We start from the raw sequence: 26,070 nt of genomic DNA on the forward strand, positions 1-26,070 counted from the left end.
GAATGATGACACACAAATACAGACAGGTTGGAACACAGGTATGAAGGCGCACACACAGGCACAGAGATAATGCAAGGAACATTGACACAAAACACCAAAGCACTGGGATCCATTAATACAAAATGGAGATACAAAGGGTCAAAAACGGGGAACACACATACTGTAACTCTGTTACAGACATATGAGCTGATGAAATGGGCAAAGCAACATAGCAAAGGTACCATGGGTCTTTGTGCAAGCAGAGAAAATGCACCCTCTACTCCCCATTTGTGTAGTAAAATACAACCATATTTAGAGTATAAGGGGCCCTCACAAGGTCCTGGGCACACATGCTACTGAACTCCTACTAGCTAGGCCTCTGCAGACACTGTGATGCTGACCCCAAGATTTAATGGCATCAACCGAGATATTAGCGTAATGGCACTGACACAAACACAACACTAAAATGCTACACAAAATGGGAAGAAAGACGAGGACAAGACAACATCAATAACGACATGGGGACAAGATTAGGCACTGGAATACTGACACATGATCATCTGGAAAGGACAATCCATCATAAGCATGAGCACGGACACAATTACTATCAAACCATTAACATTTTTTGACAACCCTGAAGAGCAAGAAACCATTAAAATTGCAAATAATGTGCTTTACCAATAACACCCAACAATATCAATCACATGAATCAAAAGAGCATTTTGAGCTAGAGATACATCACCCAAGACGGACTACACCAGATTTGGAATAGAACCAATATTCTGTGCATGTTTGGCTTTTCCATGCATAGACTGCCTGGGAACGGGGAAGGGGGGAAGCTATCTACGCAGGAATTATTGAGAACCCTTGTGGAACTGGCCAACTGCAAATTAGCGTCCAATTGCATTTCACTTGCCATGGACATTTTATAAAGAGAAACACAGATCATGCAATACAATAGAATGGAATCGAGTTGTGAACTTGTAGGAAATTAAATGGTTTCTAGACGTGTGAAATTTAAGGCTAGTTCTTTGGCCTGGCTTTTGGGGTTCAGAAGAGTAGGTTTCACAGCTTTTCAAATGATGGGGTCTGGGTCCTTACTTTTAAAACAAATCAACACTATCCAATAGTTAAAATAAAAAAAACTAAATCAAGAATAGCTATCAACCAATTAGCACTTTTGCTGCAGTCAGCAAAATTCTGGAGTTTGCAGTAACTATACAGTTGTGGGAAGCTTTGGACCTTGTTCACTGGCTTGATAAATGTCACTTTTTTCAAGCATTTTCATCCATCTCTTTTTTGGTGTTTGGCAACTCAGGAAGTTGCGTTCGGTGGAATAGGTGTGCCCCAGAAGTAGGTCTTGGATATCGCTCTTCCACACAGACACAACACCTCACAATGAGACCCAATAAGGATGAAAGTGTCTTGAGCTGAATGCCTTTCTGTACAGAGAGAATAGGTCTAGCACTTTGAGCTGCAATTTTTGCCATGGGCCAAAAGATGACCTGCATATGTTTGTCTCCCACCTGTAACAGCAAAGACAACAGCATGGAATGTACCAACAGCAATTACCAGGGGATCATACCGAGTCAAACATTTAAATCCAGTGATGCTTTCAAAAGTTGGCCCTACTATGGCATAAAGACAACCCTCCTGAATATGTAAGACAAGACTGTGTGAAATGCAGACTTGACGAAGGTGGACATCACATATCTGTTAGCTGCTTCCTATAAGGTGGCAGGATCACTGCACTTTAAACCCATTTGCTCAAAAAGCACAGTGAAAGGACAGGAGATAAAAAAAAGTTTAAATCCTTTTTGAGAGATCATACTTCTGTGATTGACCTGTATTCTTTCTACTCCCTCTCAACACACCGCCATCTAAACTGAATGGCAAGACTCTGCAAGATGCGGCCCGGCTACACCTATGTCACCATTATTTAATATAAATATAAGTCCACCGCTTATGTTATGCAACTGATGTGGTCTCATTTCTTAATCTTTCCTCAATCGATCAATCAGGTGATGGTTAGGGTGCATGCCGCCGTGACCAATATTTCAAACGAAGTGCAAGGCTGGTGGATACAGTCTTTGTGACGCTCTAGCCTCAGTAAAGTGCAATCAAGACTAAGATGATTCCATTCAGCATCATAACAAACATCAGTAACTAGAGTCAAAAGGATGCAGTGCCGCCACTCAATAAGCAAAACATTACTCTCATTCACAACGCCAACATTAGGTGGTTCCAGTTTCAGATCATGTCCTTAAAGCTTCAAGTTCATTTCATACCTTAAATACTGATTTTCACCTTTTACGGTTGAGTAAAATGATCTGTCAGTTTTATAAAGTGGTGGTGGGCTTAGCAGTTATTACTAGGTTGGATTAAGCTAATGGTCTGCCTTTGGGGATAACGTCTAAACCTAACCAGGACGGCCAGGTGTCTTGTTCTTCGTGCACACATTGAAATAACAAAGCTTCCTGCTATATCCATGACAAAGTGACTCCCTCGCTAACAAATAAGGCATACTAGATTATTAGGTAGGTGACTGCTCATCCAGGCACACCTTCCTTCCAGGTTCCTAGCCTGCACGGTTCAGTTAAATAAAGGAACAGATGAAATTATCTTTCTCTCTGAAAGAACTAATGCCCAGACCGAAGAACTGAAGGCAGGTCTCTGAAGTCACAGGTAGGTGGGGAAAAGTGGGAAGATGGTTGGTACATGGTGTATTTCAGTTTCCTTCAAGCAGTCACTTAAATAAACAAGTAGCAAGAGCATACCAGACAAATCATATACACCACTTTCAATAAATCACTTCATACCTTCTAGCTAGGGCATAACTTTGTGCAAAAGCACAGAACACTGCATCTCACTATGGCTCATAGACCACTTCATAATTGCCCCTGACCAGGAAAGCAGGTGGCAAGAGAAATAAACCTCTGTGTTCAAAGTTGAAAATTCAACTCAAAATCTTTGGTTGCCACCTTTCCAAGCAAACAAATAGCCTGGTGACCTTCTGCATTAGAGAGATGATTTGGAAATGGCAATATCCTAGAAGTGTAGTAAGTTCCCCTACAGCCAGGGTACTATGGAAATTCTGGGTTTTTACACATGCATCCAGACTCTCTTGCACGTGAGGAACCGTTGGAAATTTCAAGCTGTGAGCTCTGATTATTTTTGTATTTGTATATTTTTGTTGCTGTCAAATTTGTACTTTAAGGATTATCAACCCGTAGATCTATCTCCAATTTCATTTAACACCCTTCATGCAGCAATGCCTAACAACCACGTCTGAAGAATACTGACCAGGTGGCAACCCTCCTAACGTGTGTGCTTAAGTTTCCTAATAGGTACAGTCACAGCTGTTTTTAATCAGCTTTTTTTCATGCAGTACACATCTGCCTTGGCAAGCTAAACAAAATACCAGAGTATATCTCTTTTGTGGTTTTAAATCAAACAAACAGGCTGTACTTTTCCTTAGCTTACAAATAGAAATTAAACAGGTTCCAAGACCCACCAAACACAATTTTACAGTCCTAACCACAACTTTAAAAGGTACACATTCCAATGACTTGACAGCAAAACATAGTTCAGAGAAGTCAGTCTAGGCAAGCAGTCTAACTCCACCACAATGTCTTTCATACAACAGGCATTAGTTACGAAACTTTATCCACGGGTGCTGCATACAGTAATCAGTCAAAGGCATCACAACAGCCATTCACAGAGGCGCAGAAATGGTGCGGCCCTGAGGGCAATGATGGCTGGATGCTTCTGCCAGAGGATTCAGGGGGGGAAGTAGACTCCTATGGAGAAATTCAAACAGAGGAGCAAGCTGGACTTGAGAGGAAGATAAATAGTGGTCAGAATAGTTGTCCCTTTCCCTAACCGTACTCCCTTGAGTGACAATGGCAAGAAACTTAGTAATGTGTTTTCGTAAGTAGGACATTTGAAGAAGCAATGCCTTGAACCCTCAGACTTCTAGACTAGAGACCATGAGGTGATCTTTGTAACAGTCCTCCTCTTACCACATCACTTCTTGTTTGGAAGAATTTGCACAAACCAGTCTCCCCAGTTATGTAAAAAGTAACCAGTACCACTTCATACTACAAAAGTGTGGAAAACAAACTGCACAGCAGAATTAGACCCGCATCGGCAAGGACAATCGGCCTCACCTAGGTGAGAGCTACTGACTTTGCCAATGTCCCTTAGCCATGTTGTACAGAAGCATGAAATGAGGCTACAGTGACCTAGAGTAGAGTGGATTGGTGTAGAGTGGTGCAGAGTGGAGTGAGACAGTGTGGGTGGAGTAGAGTGGCATAGAGTTGTGTGGCATAGAGTGGAGTAGCGTGGAGTGGAGTAGCATAAAGGATAGATTGGCACTGCATGGTGTGGAGCGGCATAGCGTTGAGGTTGTAGAGTAGATTGGTATGGAGTGGAGAGGTAGCATGGCATGGAGGAGAGAGGTGGAGAGTAGATTGATAAAGAGTGGAGTGGCATACAGTGGAGTGGCATAGAGCAGAGTGCCGTTGAGTGGGGTGGAGTGTAGTAGAGTGGCATGGACCGGAGTGGTGAAGAGTGGTACAGTGGCGAGGCATACAGTGGAGTAGAGTGGAGTTGCGTGGAGAAAAGTGGTGTAGAGTGGCATTGTGTAAAAAGAAGTGGCATAAAGTATTGTAGCATAGAGTAGAGTGCCATAGAATGTCATAGAGTAGACTGCATTGTGTGGAATAGATGGAACAGAGTAGAGTGGCATACACTAGAGCGTAGTGGGGAACAGTGGGGAAAATTAGAGTAAAGTGGTGTGGAGTAGAGTGGTGTAGAGAGTTGGGTGGCAAGAGTAAAGTGCATGGAGTGGAATGGGGTTGAGTGCAATAGCGCGGAGGGGAATAGAGTGGCGTACAGTGGAGTGGTGTAGAGTGGTATGAGCGGAGCACAATAGAGTGGAGAAGCATAGGGTAAAGTGGTATAGACAACAGTGGCGTAGAGTAGTACAGTTGTGGGTGTAAGTAACTAAAGCACCAATTGAGATGGCAGATAGGGTGAAAACAACATAAATAAGAACCCATATGTCTGTGTTAAAAGTAGGAAAGCACATTGACCATCCAGGAAAAATACCGAAATTCATATAAAATAAAAAATAGTGCTTTGCAAAAAGACGAGGGAGAACAAAGATGAGGAAAAACACATGCACTTGGTCCATGCTCCAAACAGGAGCTAACACATGAAAGGAAAGTAAGCCTATGGAAGTTAAGCAAACGAACAATTGGAAATGAGAGTGACAACGAAATATACAAACGGTATTCTGTGGGTGGGTTGTAAGCCTAGTGAATCGTAAACAATGTGTCTCGTAGAACAGCACATGCGCTGTGTAGGGAAGAGCTTAAAAAGAAACATTTAAAAAGGGCCTGTGCACACCACAAACACCCTGCAGTCCTTGATCTAGGAGATTATAAGCAAAACTCCAAGATACAAACCCATTTCCACAGACTACATACGTGACTGGTCAAAACGAACATGACAACATCTTCAGGTTACAATAATAATCAGGGCTGTTCCATCACATAGGTGAAGAGAAAAAGAGAGAATTAAAAAGGAGAAACCTAAAGATTCACCGTCTCTGCTTTTAATCTTTAGATATTCCCTTCTTTGACAGACGGCAAGAGAGTGCGATGGGAAGATCACGATGGAGAGTAGTTATTTTTCATTACACATAATTACAAAGCACCATTCCGAATTTGGCGCAATACATAGCTGTTCAGCAATATGACGCTATAAACCCCCCAACATTCACACCGCCAACATTTCTTGAATTAACTCTCACTGCCCCCTTTATCAGCTACTGAAATCAACATACCTACATTTTTTATTGTTTTTCTAACAATTTCTAACTAGGGATTTGAGGGGGGAAACGCAGCACTGAATTGTATCTCTTATTCCCAAATTTCTGATCCACTTACTAATAAATGTATTAAATATTTGTGTACTTTGATGATGCTTTTATTTTAAAGCATAGTTCATAAAAAATGCAGGCTCATCACAAAATTGCCAAAATATGTTAGTGGGACTAAAGAAGAAAACAGTATGCCTGCTCTGAGTCATTCACACAGTGATTCCTAATGTATGCTTTGGAGACATAAATGCTTGTATTCAACTTTTCTAAAAATGAGGCCAATAAATCCCGTTCACCCAGTAACCGATGTCATTAAGGTTAATTGCTGCGCTGTGGTGCTGCTGGGCCATAGCTCTGTGGCGGTGAAAAAGCACGTCACGGCCAGCGGATATTTTTGGGGTAAGAAAAACAAGCAAAATGTTGAATAAAATTGACATTCCTCTTGGAAACATCAATTGATCTGCGAGGGTCGGTCATAAGGAGCACTTAAGCAACCGGTTCATTCATGTTTCGGGGGGGGGGGGGGGGCAGTGGGGGGGATACATTGTGCTAATAACGCCAATGATTCGTTAGAGAATCGCACTAGAGCAGATTTCTAAGCACTCGCCTGGCAGTGGCTGAAAGGCACCAGGCACCATTTTAAGAAATGCCCAGAATTCGTGGTGACGTCTGAATATGATTAGAACGGTTAAAGAACTGTGGAACTCCACGTGCCTTATATGTTCTTTTATAGGTACTTTAGCGTATTTAAAAAAAAAAAACTTAAAAGATAAAACAGGCTTCTAAACTGACTGAAGGGATGGAACGGTTAGATTTTGAGACAAGGCTTCCACAGCTGAAGCAGGCTGAGCAAGTTACATTAAGCACAATGACTTCTTTTGCAAAATCATACTCAAAATGTATCCTGGGGTGTACTGATGTAGGTCGCTGCCAGTGTCTCGTTCCATTCACAGGAGGTCAATATAGATCCAGAGGGGAGATATGTCATAGTGTTTAGTCTCCTGGCTGGAGCCGGGACCCTTATCGTGAATGTATACGCACCTAATGTGTATGATAAAATCTTCTTTACATATTTGAGCACTGAATTTGTTTGGGCAGATGCTCTAAATTGTGTGATGAACAGTCGACTTGACAGATAATTTATTTATAAAGTTTTATATAGCGCAAACTTGACCCAAGAGGGTATCAGAGCGTTTTACATTTAGGATCGTTGCATTACAAGTTACATCAGATGCAAGATCATAGTAAGGAACAGTACACGTAAACAATGTTTCAATAATTCGTAGGAGGGAGGGGAGTAAGAAGTAATAGCGGGGAGACGAGGAGGAACAATGCCCAATGTCCGGCTGGGTAGGTGACGGTCAAGGGGGAAAACCAGGGCCAGACTCCTCATTAGCTGTCAAGCACTTATTACATGTACAGTAGATTAGACAATATCCTGTTGATAAAAGGGGCTCTCAAAAGCTATAGCAAAGCCGATTACCTGGACCAGGTCTGCCAGCATAATAAGGAACCAATAAGAAGCAGAGCTGTCGAATGGGAAGCCTTTTAGGTGGCATCCAAAGGGAACTGTATGGTGCAAGTCTATGGTACTAAGATACAAATGAAGGGGGCGCGTGATGAGAAGGATGCTCTACTCCCGGGCCTGGAAACGAGCCTGTGATAGGTCCAGGAAAAATGCCTCGACTAACGGAGGTTAAAAGTAGGCCTGGGCGGTTAACTCCGCTCCCTTCGCGGAGTTGCAGAGTTTTCTGCACTCCGCGGAGCTCGCGGAGTGGAGAAAACTTCGCTTTGCAATGTGAAATAGAGTTTTTTCCCCACTCGCGATCGTGAACGGTAAGTTAGCGATCGCAAATGGTAATATCGCGAGTGCGAACTGCCGCTCAGGTAGATTTTCTACCCGGGAGGCAATAATACCAGCACAAACTGCAGTTCGCACTCCACTCTGCCACCCACGGAACTTCTCTGAGTTTTTTTGTAACTTCGCGGAGTTCCGTGTAGCAAAACTCTGCGAACTACGCTGAGGCCTAGTTAAAAGGCATTTAAAGGACTCATGGACTGAACTGGACAAATATGCACATACAACATACAAAGGCTCCACAGGGATGGGAGCAAGTCAGGTTGCATACTTGCATGGTTATTAAAAACGGACAAGCCTTACTCCTAGATTATGCAGTTGAGGAACAAGGCTGTACACAACACTTGATTAGAGCGTCAAACAGATCTTACAAAAGCGTGAGATAATTAACGTACTTCGGGGCACTCAAAAAAGAAAAATGCTGGGTAGTGATGTCATCCCAGGAGATTTTTTTCAATTCACTCCTGGAAAGTTAGTGAATAAGCTAATTGAGGTGTATGAGGAGGCGTGAGTGGACAGCTGCCTTCTACCCTTTATGAAGGAAGCATGAGTGTGCTAATACCCAAGCCGGACAGAGAGACAGCAGATATCTCCTTCTATCGCCTACTGTTGATGTTGAATACAGACATAAAGATACTAAGCAAAACAGTGACACATAGAGCTTTTAGAAAGGTAGGCAAACTGGTCCTCAAAGACCAATCAGTCTATCCTTGGTAGAAGTATTGCACAATATAAGGAGTCTGAAAAATATAAGACAGCTGGGTGGAGACCAAGCTAAGGCCTCCCAGGTCTGAAGGAGCGAGCGTCCAGCCAGCCCACTCCATCCAATCCAGGCACTTCTCTCCTTCTGGTTAACAGCATGAGAGCAGTGTCCGGATTAATTAGGGGAGCTCTTCATGCATCAGAGAAAGAGAAGAACCGAGGAGGCCGGGCAGCCTGTGGGTAAGGGTGTTTTATTTATTTTATTTGTGTAATGCATGTAACTGTAGTGCTTGTGTTTTATTTTGCATTTAGTGTTATGTTTTTATTTGGGCTTTTGGAGGTAGGGGGTGATTTATTATGGGCTTTTGGAGGGAGAGGGGGTGATTTATTTTGGGCTTTTGGAGGGAGAGGTGGTTTACTTTAGGGTTTTGGAGGGAGGGGGTGTTTTATTTTGATTACTTCACTTGCCCCACCACTTTGAAAGGTACTGGTTGCCCCTGGAAGTCATAACCGCTAGGATGGCTTAAAGGGAGCAAGGCCTCAGAGTACAATGGCAAACAGGGAGCTTCGGTATCTAGGCATCCAGTTCTCATAGAATGTAGAGGCACAACACAAGAACAACATGGGCAAAGTACTGCAAGGACTAAAGCAATTGGCTGACTTCTGGATCACACTGACCCAGTCAATAATGGGTAAGATTTCACTTGCCAAAATCATCTTCTTGTCATGCTGCCTCCACATTGTCCAGAAATCTGTGAGCCCCAAGGCACAAAATGTAGTTAAAGAACAGGATGTTCTCCTGTGGTCTTTGATCTGGGTAGGCAACCAAAGTAGGGTTAAACTGGCCACTTTGAAACTGCCTTGGCTTTGTGAGGGACTGGAGTATTCTGCTCTTTTGCTGTATTATGCAGTATCCTATCTGCAACAGGCAACAAGCTGGTTTAACAATGGTCCCAACTGGGAGCAAGATCGTTTGACTGGAACTAACCTATCATATACACAAAAAGATGAAGGCATGTTGGGGTGCAGTATCCCATGTGACTACCAATTTGTGGTTTGGCAGGTAGGGAGCATATGAAACATAGTAAAAACAGTTCTATGGCATCCAGCGTTCATGTCAGGTAAGCTCCTGTGGCACGTCAGATCTTTTAAAAACATAATGAAGATGCAATAGCTTGTTGCTACAGATTTCTAGTAAAGGCAGCATTTAGGGAGGGCCGCGGGCAGTTTCTTCAACATGCTAAACTGACATGTACAGAGCGGGAACTTTGGACAACATTACTAGATGCACCAACCACAACCAGCACAGTGTCAATGGTGTCGAGTCAGGTGGGGGCAGAAGACTTGTGCTGAATATAACAAAATAAAATTGAAATGACTTAGTACCTCTGAACAATTTCAGTCATATTTGTGTTCTGAGCCATGAAATATAATCTAGAGTGCAATTTCTTTAGGGGCTCAACCACTGTACATACATCTGTGTTGTAACATGCCCTATGATGAAGCATGACACTGCGTGAGGGCACTGCATACTAAATAGAGGGATATCTTTCAGAAGATAGAAAAAATAATTTTTTATCAATCTCATTTGTGTGGAATATATTCACAGCTCTGGGAACCAGCGTTTACAACCCTGTTTCCACAACGCTGTACCATTACAACATGGTCGTTACAAAGACTGCGTGTTACCATGCATACCATTACATTGCAAGCCATAACTAGGACTTGCTGTAGCGGGCGCACTGGTGAATCAAACACCTTCCCTGCTGTTGCACAAACTGGGGCAGGAATAGTAAATAATACAATTCCTAAGTCCAGTGCGTCCCTACAGCAAGTCGTAGTAATTGCTTGCGATGTAATGGTATGCGTTCTAACAACACAGTTGTTATAACAACGACGTTGTAATGGCAAGCGATGTATTCGCATGCATTGTAAGGGTATATATTCACAGCTCTAGTCCAAGGTGGCAGGGGGAGGCCACAGAAGCAAGAGAAATGTGGTGGCTTGATGGCCAGTTAATTTCATAAAACCCATCTCACACCACAAAAACTCACCAGAATACACCACGGGAGATCATAGGCATCTATAAGATGCAGGATTCACATACCACACTCCCTTCACATAGTTTGTGGGTGCCCATCTATTAGTGAATTTTGGGAGACAGCGGTGACAGGATTGCGTAAGGCGACAGGGTCTTTACCTAACAATGCTATCAAACAGTGCACACTAGGGATTTTCAAAAGTAAATGGAATGACGATTTGTAGCATTAAGTACTATCTTAGCTTTAGCTTATCTTAGCTAAAAAGTCAGATGGCCATACATTAGACTTTAGACCTTAGCAGGAGAGGCATGCTGGAATGGGCACTGGGGGAGGAGCAACATATTAGACTTGCTCAGAAAGACAATAGGATTACGACAACCTGGTGGAGTGACTGGATATGCTAAAACAACTGATTCACCACATGACGTCAGACCACCACGACAGCAGAAATACAGTCTTGTGGATTAACTTTCTGAGAAGGGTTAAAATGGGGAATGGACTGGACATGAAGTTATGAGGATGAAACTATTGGTGGGCTTCCATAGGTGGGGAGTAGGAGGAGAATTTGGATAACGAAATACCACAACAAAAGGTCTAGAAAAGGCATCTAGAGATGGAGTAAGATTAGACTGCACTGGAGTAATTGTGATGAGTCATGAGCAACGGTATGAGATGTGGGCACATCGAGAAAGATATTAGACATGCTATGACTGCTATTTTCTTTGAATATGACAAACTTGCATTTATGCTGATGCAGATATATTATTCATTACAAAACATGGCTGTGTGATATATTGAAAAAACACTATAAAAAAACATTTGGACAGTCACATGCAAATGTAGAAATTGGACACTTCAAGATTTGCCACATAAACACTTTTTAGCGGGAACGAATAACTGTTAAAAGATGGAGTTCCAATCGGTATCATAGGAGTTCAGTCATTTATCAGAGGGAGCGGGATTTTGGAACAGGTGTGCTACAGCTATGGCCTTTGGTGCACACCAAAGACGCCACTTGGGGTTAGCCAGAGAAAGCAGACACTACACGTGGCTTGCTCTTCGGTACCCCAGTACTAGTTCTAGGGGTCAGGAAGGTAGGAGAAAGAACATAAAGTAAGCAGGGCTCAACCAGTTTGGCTGCTTTTCGGAGTTTCCACTACCTGCCTTTACCGACGCCCCTCAGCAACAATGACGAAACTGAAGGATGCTGAGGAGGAGTGCGGCAAGGGTTCAAACAGTGTGCAGCATTACTTCTACTATCCCTGGCATGTTGTTGGACATGGAGCACACGCTCTACACAACTGCACTCGACTAACAATAGATAATAGCAGCACAGCGGCAATGAAGACTATCAAAAACTGGTTACATTGTTTTATCCTATTTGCCGTGGATTATCATTACGAAATGACAGATTCGGCCACTGACAAGAAAGGTGAACTAAAGGAGCCTGGTCTCTTTTTCAATTATATCAATTTAAGGATTATAAAACGGAAATCCAAATATATGTATGACGACCAGTGTCCTAGCTGGAAACCACCTAAATGTACACAATTTTCATATTAGACATAGCTCAGAACTGGAAATCATTGCACACTCAAGCACTGCACTCTTTGCACACAACCCGCAGGGTGAAAAGGCGATCTCTCCAAGATCATGCAGTTTGAACAAAAAAGGTACTAGTATTAATGATCAAGTTTTTTGGCTTGACGGCTGTAAATTCATCCTACCCAAGTCCCCCACACAAAATGCTTTATAAATCATATATATATTTTTTTAATATATATATCTATATATATCTATCTATATATCTATCTATAAATATATTTATATATATAGATAGATATATATATATTGTTTATCAGGAATGTTGACACCACAACAAGATTTGCATTATGGTATGTGTTCATAAGTTTTTATTTATGTTTCTACAATTTTCACGATAAGTATTGTCCGCTCCCGGTGCGCCTGATGACACTGAGAAAGGCAACTGCCAAAATGCGTCTGTTTCTGCAGAGTTCACAATAAACTCCAAGATCCCCCCCCCCACCCCCCCTTTAGTGCCTTCCCTTGTGGGGGTGGGGGGAATTGATGCACTTCAAAATTATGTAGAATACCAACGAAGGTATCTCACCCACATCAGCCGCAACATCCCAGTTTAAAACAAAAACAAAAAAATACAAAACAGGCTACAGACATAGCCACTTTAACCACATTAAAACACTAAACTATCAATGACCCCGTAACATCATGCAAGATCATCCAGACAGAGGTGACCGATACAGATGTAAACGTAATAAAAAGTTGAGAACACGGAATTAAGTTTAGTTTTCTCCTGAATGCCAGGATTCAAGCCTTGTAGAGCCACCAGAGGGAGACACTGATGGCTGAGCACCAGACACGGGATGTTTTTCAGAGAAGTAGCCATAAAATGCTGGTTGCAAAGAGTCAAACAAAAAAGTATAGTAAATCAGCTGAGAGGCAAAAAATGAGAGCATCTGATCGCCAGTGTCCAAAAATGGGTCACAGCTTCCTTTAAGGAGGGCTGGATTAATATAAGCAAGAGCACAGCTGAAATGTCACCAGGACGAGCAGCAGAGCTGGCAGTGCTATGTGAAGGGTGGCAGGCGAGAGGGCTTCCTGGGAAAGAGAAGACCCTCTATCAGCAGTTAAGGTAATCAAGGACACACATTTCAACATGGCCCTTTCTTTGCGCCAGTTGCTGCAGAGAGACGAAATAGCATTGCTATTACACAGGACTAAAGTGGGTGTTGCAGTTGATAGATTAGACCCACCAACTGCCACTTGCTGCACTGGAGCTGTGAGCAAAGTGAAAGATGCACAGACTAATTTGAAAAGCAGCATATTGAGTTTCTGAGATTCAGGCGAGGAAAGAAAAAGATCTCTGGGGCTGAGGTGGAAAGGTGCCCAGTGTATTTCCAGACTCCGAGACCACCCTTGGCGCTACGGGCTCACGCCCAGCTCCATCCAGACCCGCTTCCTAAACACAGCAGAATTCCACCCCACTAGGGAAAGCCGCTAGCTTTATTTACATTTTTTAAGGCAGAATAATAGGTTAGGGTCTGGTGAGAGGTAAAACGAGAAACCAGAAAAAATGGTGGACGACAATCGGATGGTCAACAAAAGGAAATAATAACCATTTGAGATAACAAAGAAAGGCAGGCTATTCAGTGAACCAGACGGGGGTTTCCTTGGAGGGAAAGGAAACCTTTTGAAGAGATGCAATGGTTCATCTCTTCAAGCTCGAGTTAAAGAAAGTTCCACAATCTAAGATCTGGTACAGAAAGAACCGTCCCCATTGTCAGCTACTGAGTCATCGACTGATCAGGAGTCTGTAGACACTGTGCTGAGGAGAACTACTCATACATAATTCTCCTGCAAGTAAATGTGAATGTTATTCCATGTTCCTTGAGACAGTTATAGCAATATAATTGCTAAAATGAAATATCCTGATCTGTCTTCTCTTCAGCTCACCAAATAGAAGTGTTCTACTTGAAATGCACGTTTTACTTTTTTTTCTAAGTAAATGCAGTTAGTGTATTCCTAGAAATAAACATGTGCAGTAAAGAATCTTAATATAAAAACTCTATTAAATGCATACATAGTGCAAAAACACGAATGCAATATGTGTGCCTTTTTTCTACAGAGTGTGCTAAAACCAAATCTACGTAGTTCACGAGGTCTATGTGTATTTGGAGACGTGACACACAGCTATATTTATGATTTGAGCATGTGTCTGCTAATCTCATCATATCAGGAGGTGCAGATTATTCAAAACTTGGAAGAATTTGTTTAACTTGATAAAGATCCAACCCTTATGAAAATTTTCTTCAGCCAAATCTGTAGAACAGTGTGTGATTACACGTGCTGAGGGGTGTGCTTCGCCCAGCAATCATCATTTTGAACTCTTCCTCTGTACTTTAAAGGGCCTTATTAAAATTGTGAAGATCTTTCGATTTGCAAGTCTTTATTAGGATTGTAAACAAAGTTCTCTGGACATCACCAGATGTAGAATTAAAATATAGGAACAATAGCTGCAGTGATTTGTGAATCTATAAAATTAAAGAGCTTACTTTTGAAAGTGTTGTCTAATGAACTGTTTTGGCGGTGATAACTCGGGAGCAGTGAGCGACATTGACTTGTACCTGGCTGCAAATAATCTGGCAAAATTGTTGCACTTAATTTGTCAAACCTGAAGATATTGGTGGTTACTACAGTACACACAGTTTAAACCGATAGCAAAAAAGTGCCCTCAAAATTCCTTCTGCTTTGCATTTGATCTAGGAGACAGAAGTAGTACATTCACACGCCATCGTAAGCCAAGTGGGATAGCCCCTTGAGGAGCAGTCCAGACAAGTATTACCTCGATGATTCCATATCACTCTCAACATCTACATTCTCAAGCACTACAAACACAACACTCAGGTAACGCATTACATGGGATTCATTATTCTATGTCACAAGTTTTATTAATCGTTTTGTCCGATATGTTCACCACAGGTTGGTATGTACGTTTTATGCTGCATATAGCTCAGTAGGTCAGTGCTCATGTTAGACGTCTCCAACAGGCAGCACCCACATACATTGTGCATGGGTAGAAGATGCTGATGTCCAACTCCAGCAGCAGCTGCTGATGAGCAGGCTGAACAGCAGCCACAAATCTAGACCTCAGGTAGCAGCCGACAACCTCTGGAAGCCGCAAATATACAGCATGGGCAAAAGCGCCACACATCACCCTAAGGTAGTAGATGTGAATGTTCAGTACATGCAGCAGCCGAATATGCACAGCTCGAGCAGCAGCCGCATGTGCCCAGCTCGAACAGCAGCAGCATGTGCCCAGCTCTAGCAGCAGCCGCATTTGCCCAGCTCTAGCAGCAGCAGCATGTGCCCAGCTCTAGCAGCATCCGCATGTGCCCAGCTCGAGCAGCAGCCGCATTTGCCCAGCTCTAGCAGCAGCAGCATGTGCCCAGCTCAAGCAGCAGCCACATGGATCCAGCTCGAGCTGCAGCCGCATAAACCCAGCTCGGGCAGCAGCCCCATGTGCATAGCTATGGCAGTAGCAGCAGGTGCCTAGCTAGGGCAGCAGCGCAGCCACACGTGCATAGCTAAGACAGTAGCAGCATGTGGCCAGCTAGGGCAGTAGCAGCATGTGCCCACCTAGCGCAACAGTCACACACATCAAACTCAGACAGCTGACACGCACTCTCTGCTCAGATGAACAAGTCGTACACAGAGGAAATTACCAGCTTTACAAGCTCCATTTAAGCTGGCAGGTAGCCGTGAGCTCAAACAAGCTCTATTTCAAGTAAAACCTAAATAATTGAGAATGTCGGCACCAACAAATCGGGTTCTGCCATATTGAAGCAGTTACAATTACTATTTCCAGAATGTAAGCATTTGCAACAGTTTAGCAGATTAACTGCCATTTCCCTTAAACGGGCAACCAAGGACTCTTTAGGATAATGAGCTGTTTGATTAGATTGTACAAGATTGATCAAATAGGATCAAAAAGAGGATTTGGAAGAAAAATAGCCTATTTTTATGCAGAACAATAACAACAAACGATCATAACCACCATGCAGACACATTAGTCACTACAATCCAAGTGCATCCAACTTAGCTCCGAGGCAGCATATAACTGGACCTCACTAATTCAGAACAGTACTCCACTCCGTATAAACTATACCACTTCACTACAAACCATCAAACATGTAAATGAAAGCAGCACACTGATCACATCCACACTAGTGATTACGTAGAGGCAAAACATACAGTATGTCTTAGCAGAGTACATGACACTGATGCTGCTACATCTGCAGGCCTCAAGCAGACAAATCCCCCTTTTGTGGAGCCTAGATCTGAAGTTATAGGCTTAGCATAGGAGGCATACTGGGATACTGTGCTCGATTCCGACGGCCACACCTGGTGCAGTTTGAGGGCCATACGTTGAGCACGGCACCTAAGTTGGGGTAGGCACATCTGTAGTACATGCTCTGCACTGTGAGTGGTGTATGGTTTCCAGATCCATAGGCAATATTGGTGGACTGCACACTGTGTGTGTGGGCACTGCAACAGCACTGTGCCTGTTACTAGAACAATATGAAGCTAGTTAAGGGGGGAGGGAATTCTGGGATCCACATTTTGAGCACTATGGTCATTTCTGGAGGCATCTCAGAATTGTTGAGGCTATTTCTTGAAGTAGTGTAGCCAATTTTGGAAACAAGATCTGAAGTAATGAGGTGCATTTTGGGGGAAGTCACATCTAAAACATTCTCTCCAGCTTTAGAGGCCATTTACCGAGACCATGGCTAGTTCTGGGACACATTCTGGTACAGTGCTCAGTTGTCTAAGCTCATTTGGGGTGTCAGGTATAGAGATTGAGTCTATATTATTCTGTCCAATTCTTAACAACACATCTCCAGATGAATAAACCCTGGTGCTAGTCACTGGACATTGTGGAGAGAGAGGACCAGACTGAGGCACATTTAACCACAAGTCCTACGAGGAGAAGCCCAGTTCTGTAAAAACGTAAACTCTGAAGGAAAGGATGCAGGACAGCATTATGGCAAAAGCATTCGGATTTTTAAAGATAACTAAAAAGAGGCTGTTCCTTTAGAGTTGAACATATGCAAGGAAGAAGAGGTCAGGACATAAACCCGAATAGAGAGGATAACTTCTTAAAGTAATCACGAGATTTTTATTTCATACAAATGAGTGATACAGCTCCTAATCAGAAGTCATGCAACCCGCACTCTGTTCATACCCTCCGGGAACAGAAACGCAGAGTGTAGTGAAGTAGAGGCCTGGTAAAACTGGAGACCAGGTAAGGACGCCCATCGGTGAGGTCATGTAAGATCCGCAGTTCTGGGCATTGCAGACACGGCTTCATATTTGGCAGGAGAGGAAGCCAGGTTTCCTAATTGGAAAAGACATTGAACTGGAAAAAAGGTAACTGACCTGATTGATGCTGTTAGCAGCACAGGAAGCCAAGGCAGTTCCAAGGGAGGCAAACAGGAAGCAGGTCGGGTCAAAGGGCACCGGGGCCATGGCATAGCCCGCTGCAGCAGTGGTCACCACCAGGGCTAGGGAACACACAAGAGCAAAGCCTTAGGTTTCAGTTCAGACACATAGATTGAAGAATGTATTACAAGAAAGGGACACTTCCAATGGAGGCGGCTATCCTAAAGGGAGGCGGTCACACTTACCAAACAGGAAGACAGGTGAGGGGTAGGAATCAGACACATGGCAATGTGCTCAGTCTATTTTCAAGACAACATTAAAGTATACAAACCCACCCATCCCTCCCCCCCTTGGCATCATGAGAGACACGTCTGTGCAGGTCAAACTGGTCTGCTGGAAATACTGCAACCCTTTCCAGCATAGATTGGGGTGACCATCAAGTTAGAGGGAGACTGCTGATCTATCTGGTCTTTCGTTGTTCTGAGGTGTTAACAGTCATTGAGCAGTAACATCAGGTATTACTTACTGAGTGTATCTTATGACTCACCTGGCTGCACGCCAGATTCGGGGGCCATATTAAAAGTGCAGCACCTTGTGACTTATACTTTCGAGACACCTTCCTAATCTTAAAACATACAGATCACCGTCATTGGTTATAAGGTCACCAAAATTTCCGTACAATTGTGTCCATGAACTCTAGAACAGGTCAGCTCCAGAGGTGGACAACGTGCATAGCCCGTGGACAGCCTGACTTTACCCTTTACTTTCAACAGAGTTACTTAACTTAGCTATGATCAGAGCCTTAGAAAAGATCCTGAGCAAACAATAAAAATTGCTTATCATGAAGTTGCACTCGGCCCCATTATATGAGAATGCAAACTTTACAAAACAAACTATGCAAAAACCTCCCAAGTACTGTGACTATTAAAATGCAAAAACAACAATTGGTGGACGGAATGTTGCACAATGGCAAAACATTCACCCCCAGTCACAGATCTGGGTTTAATCCATCGTTATTTTGCTCACCACACCACACCAGTTTAGACATGGCCATATGCAAATCAGTCTTGACCCTGTGCCTCATGGGAACAGTCCAGCCCAAACTGCCAAGCCATGTCTTCCCTGGAAGGGAATCAAGCATCCTAGGACCGTTTCTGGCTATCAGCCGTCATCAGCCAGGATAGCTTGATTCCAGTGGCATGGAGAGCACGGGACTCACGTCTGAGCATACCCGTTTCCCTCGGGGGGACAAATGCAAAAATAACGTCCATCATCTTGTGTGTTTTACTATTAAAATCCAGCTATTTCTGTCCTCGTGGGCAGATCTAGAATTGTTTCCCCAGTTCTGAGCGCCAATCTTCTACCAGCTTTGACATTACATGGCAGCCAAATAATCATGCAAGAGTGGGGTCATCTACAAGGGCAAGAATAATATGTCTCTTTTCCAAGTGAAATGTGTTAGGGAACAGCAAGCAGTGAGAAAGATGAGGACTACCATATTGTAACTTAAATACTGAAGCAGGTGCAGTTACAGAAGCTACATTGGAAGAGAAATTAATTATTTGGGCGATGGTGACATTTCTACTATGGGCCAGTCAAAGCCACCAAAAAGAGCTGGGTGAAACTTCCCCATCTGGGCAAGCTGTCGTCCTACTCCATCTTGTGTACCACAAAGAAACTGGAGTAAATGCATAGACTAGTTTCCTTAAGAGCACAAGACTAATTCAAAAGCCTCAAATAATCAATAACCACTAGGTTTACCACTAACGTTGGGGCAGCGTGGTGCTCAGTGTAATTTGCTTCAAATCCTCACCAGGGATAGCAAGCACTCTTTAGATGCAATTACAATACAATTAAGGTTATGGGCATGTCAGTTCTGTCAGCAGAGCTACCTGCGGATCTGCAACACTGGAAGCTTATCAGGAAGAAGCTTAGTACCTATGCGCGCATAGGAAGTATTTCGCCAAATTCAGTCATATCAGTGGCTCAGTCACACGGGTGGGTCAAAATAATTCGTCTAAATTTAATACCTCGAAATTCAAGTACCCGGGATATCTAGCGCTGCGAGCCATGGAGACTGTCAAAGAAATCATTTTTGCAGCTGCAGGCACTGACAGCTTACGAATGATATGTCATTGACACAGAGGCCCAAATGGAGTATGATATGTATCTGCAAGCTTGCAGGGAGCAAAAACACACAGGTCAGTTCAACTGCTGCACCTTTCACCCTTCATGGCAGTATTACATAGTAAAGAGAATGCTGACAGTGGGGTCGCCACTGGGATAGGATGCTATGTTAACTGTGCACCGTTGCCAGTAGAATGGCCTCGATGAGTTGTCCGCGTGCTTCCAGGGAATTCGCAGTTTACTCTATGGAGACCGCAGAAGTTTATGAAAGACAACAGTATACATTCAAAGTGAACAGGAAATAACCGTGAGGAAAAAAAAGAGTACTGATTTTATTTGCAATTCTCTTGAATAAAGCTAGCAAGAAGTCCTTTTCATATCCACACATCCATCACCTTACGCAGACTTACGATGCAGGGAGAATTAGCATTTTTGAGACAGAAAACATTAATTTTGGAATTTTATGAATCACACTTTGACATGTAGACAAGATTTTAATTAAAAAAAGAAGTTATCACCATGTGCTTTACAGCCATTAATTAAAGCAAATTTAGCACTAATTTACAAAGAGAGAAGGGCGCGCTGGATCGACAAATCGTCTAGTTATGCAAACCTGAAATGGGATATTGCCACTGTGGTAATTACACTTTCAGCTGATTGATTTCTTCTGATTAACTTTATTAAGTAAATTGTGCAGGACTCGCTGACATCTCATTAAGGAGGCCGGCACCCCTGGTGGAAATTACATTTTTATTAGCTTTTCTTCATCAGGAGGAGTATTTTCCAAAACCACTTTTTTCGCGCAAGATGTTCTGTTTGTGAGATGAAATACCCTTGAAAGTTAATAGCCCTTCTGAGCAGAACCGGAAGCAATACAACCCTTGCTCAAGCGAGCCAATGAAATGAACTCTCTGCTACTGCCCCTTCCTTCCTACCTCACCTCTTGACCAATAAGCAAGGTAATAAGGAACAGCTTTATCCAGCCCTGGCTCGCCAGCCAATCCCACTTTGCATTCTGACATTTGCAGCTTCACGTTTCCCTTTATAAGAATGGGTCGACAAACCATAGCCCAAGTCAGAACGAGCCCCTTGAGAATCCCTGAGTGCCGAACTGCACCTACAAGGAAGTACAAAGTGGGCTCAAGAAACTAGATCTGCCAGTTGTCAAACGCAAACCCTTAGGGATGGGTCTACCTGGCCATTAACAACTGGCTGACTCGCAACCAATACCAGCGAACCTCGGACAGTACCCAAACTGCTCTATCACTGTCCTTGCAACAATGCCAATCATTTGCCTTCTCCTGCAAATTCTTGTAGAATTTACAGTCCACTGGCTGAGCTGCCTGGTATCTTGGGTAAACAGCACCTAGGGATTGTTAGGAACACACAGTCAACAACACAACTCTTCGCTCATACACCACACTTAACGTTAGAAGATTACGCCATCTGATCAGGGGCCCCCTGTTCCTCCTGTGAACTTCTTTTACAAATATTTTTTTTTTCATGTGTATTAGTCCAATTGCTTTATTTAAATGAACCAGGATTACTACATACAGCACTCAACAGATTGCTAAAGGATATCTCAGGACTTAGATATTGTGCCCTGATGGCAGAATTTGGTAATTTAAACCAAATTCTCAACACCATACCACACAAACCACCTCACCATCAAAAAATACAGTGCCTGGACGCCAGGCAACATCTAAGCTAGAAATATTCCATCACCGTTCATTGCATGCCTCCCTAGGTTTCAAACGGCTCATCTGGCTCTGGACACCAGATGTTGCACACCATATGTCATTCACACTTCTCACTAAGACAACATTTCTTACTATCAACGTGTCACTCCGTACATCTCAGACGTCACAAAGATAAATACCTCTTGCACACTGTCACCAACCCAAGTCTTCTGAAATATCCTCTTTACAGCACAATGAACCTGCCCAGCAACAGCCAACAAGCCTGTATTGCTCAACATCTCACACCCCAGATTCACAATCACAGGCACTTTTAAAGCACCATATAGAACAACATAAACAAACTACAGGGCCAATTCACAAGCTTTATTTTATAGCAGGTTTAGTAATGCTACAATAGTTCTAATCATGTTCTACAAAATGCTATTGACTATCCTACATGTGGAGGTCTCCGCCTCTCTCATCTTTTATGCGTCAAGATCTCCGTCCTGACTTTGGAGAGCTCTGTACACATACATATACGTCTGAATAGCAGTTGTGGAACTGAGTGGCTGGAAAATGGGGAATAGTTGCTACTAAATTGGAGGAGTTTAGGGAGAGTTAAACTGTAAGTTCATTCCCATTTACAAACTGCACTTCTAAAGTTCACTTCTACAGCAAAAATAACCCAAAAAGTCATAAATGTACTACAGTTCAGACATAAAGCAATCCAGCACCACATATGGCCAATCACTGGCACTGAAAAATATCAGAAGGGACTTCAAAAAGAACCCCATTTGAAATTAATGTTAAAGTAAATTAATTTACTTTGTCTTTAATAGATGGATATTTTAATTCTCTCTTTCAAAATGTAAATATAAATATAAAATATAGATTTATTAATACGTATTTTAATAATCTTTTGAATTAAAAAATAAATGTAACTATTTTGTTAAATACTTACATTTTAAATTAATTCCATACATACCGTTTAGTAATTTTAGGTACTTTTTAATTCATAATAAATATTAACATTTTGCTTTGGCTAGGATTTATTTTAAATTAATCTATTAAAAAAACTTAATTTTGTTCAAAACATTTAATTAATATTTAATACAAAATTTAGTTAACAGTCCTATATTATTTTGTTTCATTTAGCTTGTTCTACATTTAAAATAAATATATCAAATGAATTTACGTGAATTTTTAACATGAAATATGTTTACAACTTTCTTTTAGAGTTCAATTAACCTTTTAAACTTTAAAAATGCCCAGTCATAATTCCTTCGAGGTATATGATTGGGCTGGAAAGCTTTCTATTCAGCAATGATTCTCCAACACCACCAGACGGCACAACACAGATCCAGCTATAACTTCGGATGTGACATCGCTAAAATATATTAGGCAACAATCAGTGTGCTTTCATCAATTCTAGATATTTTTTTCTGAGCTGATCTGAGACATGTTTAGATGAACCAAAAGTCACAATAGTGACATATACAGCACATAATGTGTTTGCATTTCTTGAATAGGATAAAGTGTGACACTAGCTTATCGGCAAAGAGACAGATGGTGGTGCGGAAACTGCAGGAAGATTATTTTTTATCAAACAGAAGTAAATATTTTTCTCATGAATACATCTTCTCACAGATTGCTTAACTTATGAATGAGTCCTAAAGCAGTACCACCTTGGGAGGTGCTACTAAGGGGTGCCAGTTAACCAAGGGCATCGTGCAACACAGTTCGGGCAAAGTACTATCACTGCATGCCTGAGACGAGAGGCAGCAGTGCTTTGCAAAGTTATGCAATAACAATCACTCAGCAGCTTAGCAAATGTTACTAAAAGGAACGGAGGAGAGAGCTGTGGAAGCTGCAATTGCTCTGGTGGAATGAGCATAAATAACCTCTGAATGATCTTTCTTGGGAAGGGTACAGCAGATCTTGATACAGAGGACTGCTCCACTAAAAATATGCATTTGCCCTTTTTTAGCTCCATCAAAGCCCACACAGAGCTGGTCATCAACTCTGTCCTGTTGTGTTCTATCGATGTAGAACAACTAAAACATATGCCTAGGTTCTACCACACTCTATGCAGATGGCCCTCCTCCTTGGCAGGGGCAATGCAGGAAAGAAAGACAGAACACCAACAGACTGTCATATATGAAATGTAGAAACTTTCTTGGGTAAGAAAAAGGGCAAATCCAAATGACCAACTTATTCAGGTGGAAAATTGCAATGGGCAAGTGAACTGAATGGGCAAAAGCTCTTCAACCATGTGAGCAGAAGTAATCGCCACAAACAGTACGGTTTTTAGAGTAACTAGTCAAACTGGTCAAACTTCAAGATGTCAGACAAACATGTTGTAGAGGGAATAATGCCTTCTTCCCACACGACTGCACAAACGTGCTCCAATGACTTACAGAAATGGATTTAGAGGCAAAATTACTGGCTAAGATGTTGTCTGGAACCTTATCAGGAAGGCAAAAGAATTCTAGCTGGCATCACTCAATCTCCATGTATGCTGCCACAATGTCTGGGGACTGGAGTGTAGGACCTCACTATCTTGCCACGAGAGCAGATCTCCTCTGAATGGAAGAGGTAAAGGCAGCAGAATGTTGAGTACCAAGAGGCATACCAAATCGAATCTACAGTGATCAAAATCAGCACCCTGTACATCCGCCCTTTCCACAGTACTCTGGACAGAAGTGGGATCAGCTGGAATGCATACAGCAGCCTCCAGGACAGGTTATATTTGAAGATATCTAATGTTAACTCTAAAGAATAAAACCGAGGACACTTCCTGTTCTAAGCCATGGAGAAGACATCCATGAGTGGAAACCCAAATCTGGAAAAGAATGCCTTCGCCACTTTGGGGTGTAGCTCCCACTTGTGGTCCTCAGTCAATAGATGATCAAGGGAACCAACTATCACCTTGAGGGAGCTTGAGATAGGAGTCACTATTGGGAAGACTCCCCGTTGCTGCATCATGTCCACAAGCAAATTGCCTCTCAAAAGAGTCCATGATGACACAGTGTTCTGTTTGTTGATATAGTGGACAGTATGAGTGTTGTCAAAAAGTACTGGGGACTGGTCCTGAGAAGGAAGGGAGAAACGCCTTCAAGGTACGACAGATCATCTGCAGCTTGACCACACTTAGGTGCACGCACTGGACCAACACGAAATAAAAGACCCTTGCAAGCATGTTGAACAGATAAGCACTCAAGCCGTACCAGGAGGCATCCGTGACAACAGCAGACTAAGCAAGGGGGGGCTGAATAGGCAAACCCTCAGAAGGTAGGAGGGATCCATCCACAAGTGCAGATCCAGATGTACTAACTGGAAGATGCATACCTCACCCATAAATCTTCCATATTGCAAACACTGCCACCACAGATATCACTGGAATGCTTTCCTTTATCCGCTGGAAAAAGGCAGCAATGGGTTTCACAAGTCCACGATGCCCAGAAGAAGCAAGACCAGCAGGACTGGGATCTGAACTTGAGCCACACACATGTGAATCATCTTTTTAAAATTAATTATTTACAGAGTTTTATATAGCGCAAACTTGACCCGAAGATATCGGGTATCTGAGCTCTCTACACAAGCACCAGTTGCATTACATGAGGACGCATTCCTTTTTTTAGGCACGGGGAGATTTGCCCAGAATCACAGGATGTTGCGCATCAACTTCTGAATATCAGAAATACACGGAGTAGGAAAGGAGATCATAAGGGTTGTATCAAGCACTGCCCCAATAAAGGTCCATCTACATGTACAGAGTGACATTCGACTTCTAGACATCGATGGTTAAAACCCAAGTTGGAAAAAGAGCCATTGTTTGGGGGAAATGTGTTTTTACCCATCGTTGGAGACTCCACCTTCATCAGCCAGTTGTCCAGTCACGGGAAATACATGGACTCCAAACTTTCACAACAAAAAAGCCATAACTAACAGCACCTTTGTAAAGACAATGGGGCAGTTATCAGTTTGAAAAGTAGGACCGCAAGCTACAAGTATCGGGATAACACAGTGAACATAATTGTGGGTGTGGAGACTTGAAAGATTAAGTAGGCATCCTGGAGGTGTAAGGACACCAACCAATCTCCCAAGTTCAAAGCAATGAACACTTTTTCTGCAGCAGCATCCTGAACTTTCCTGCTGGGTGAACAAGTTCAGAAGATGGCGATCCAGGGTAGGCCTCAGGTCCCATCCTTCTTTGGGGCCAAGACATAAAGGGAGTAAAACGTTCTGCCACTCTCTTCCAGAGGCACAATTCCTATGGTCCCTATGTCCAGCAAGGGGACGTCTGTCTTTAGGATCAAGCAATGAGCTGGCAAGCACACTCAGAGAGAAGAGGGATTGTGTGGTGGAGATACTAGGGGAATGGCATAGCTCCATTTGATCAGATGTGACTCCCACCTACCCGTGGTGATTGCCTCCCTCCGAGAAGCAAAATGGCTTAATCCCCTCCACCCGGAGGTGATTTCCTGGGAGCTGAGAATTAGAAGGGTATAGATGCACAGAAAATGGTGGGGACTGGCTCTGCTGCTTCTGCAGTCCACCCTTGACTCCACATCTGTCTCGAAAGGACTACTATAACTGCCATGATGTTTGAACGGGCTAAGAGGGCTGCCGCTGTCAATATGCATAGCTCTAGAATAACTAGAAAGCAACAGGGGGCATATGTAGGTAGGCGTTTGCGATTCGCAAACGCCGAAATTCGGCATTTTGATATGTAGATGCCACTTAGCAAAATAAGGAATCGCAAAAAATCCAATTCCTTATTTTGCTCAAGCATTTAAGGAATCACAATTTTGCGAT

General features: G+C 42.8%; 1 protein-coding gene across 1 annotated transcript in view; it reads right to left on the reverse strand.

Moving 5' to 3' along the window:
• COX10 (cytochrome c oxidase assembly factor heme A:farnesyltransferase COX10) overlaps positions 1 to 26,070 on the reverse strand; it is a 593,978-nt gene that overhangs the window by 437,855 nt on the left and 130,053 nt on the right. Inside the window, exon 4 of the mRNA XM_078650861.1 lies at positions 17,444 to 17,568. Coding sequence (XP_078506987.1) covers positions 17,444 to 17,568 — 125 coding nt within the window. The remainder of the gene's footprint in view (positions 1 to 17,443; positions 17,569 to 26,070) is intronic.

The sequence above is a fragment of the Lissotriton helveticus genome, chromosome 7 (genome assembly GCF_964261635.1).
Source record: "Lissotriton helveticus chromosome 7, aLisHel1.1, whole genome shotgun sequence".
Classification (NCBI taxonomy): domain Eukaryota; kingdom Metazoa; phylum Chordata; class Amphibia; order Caudata; family Salamandridae; genus Lissotriton; species Lissotriton helveticus.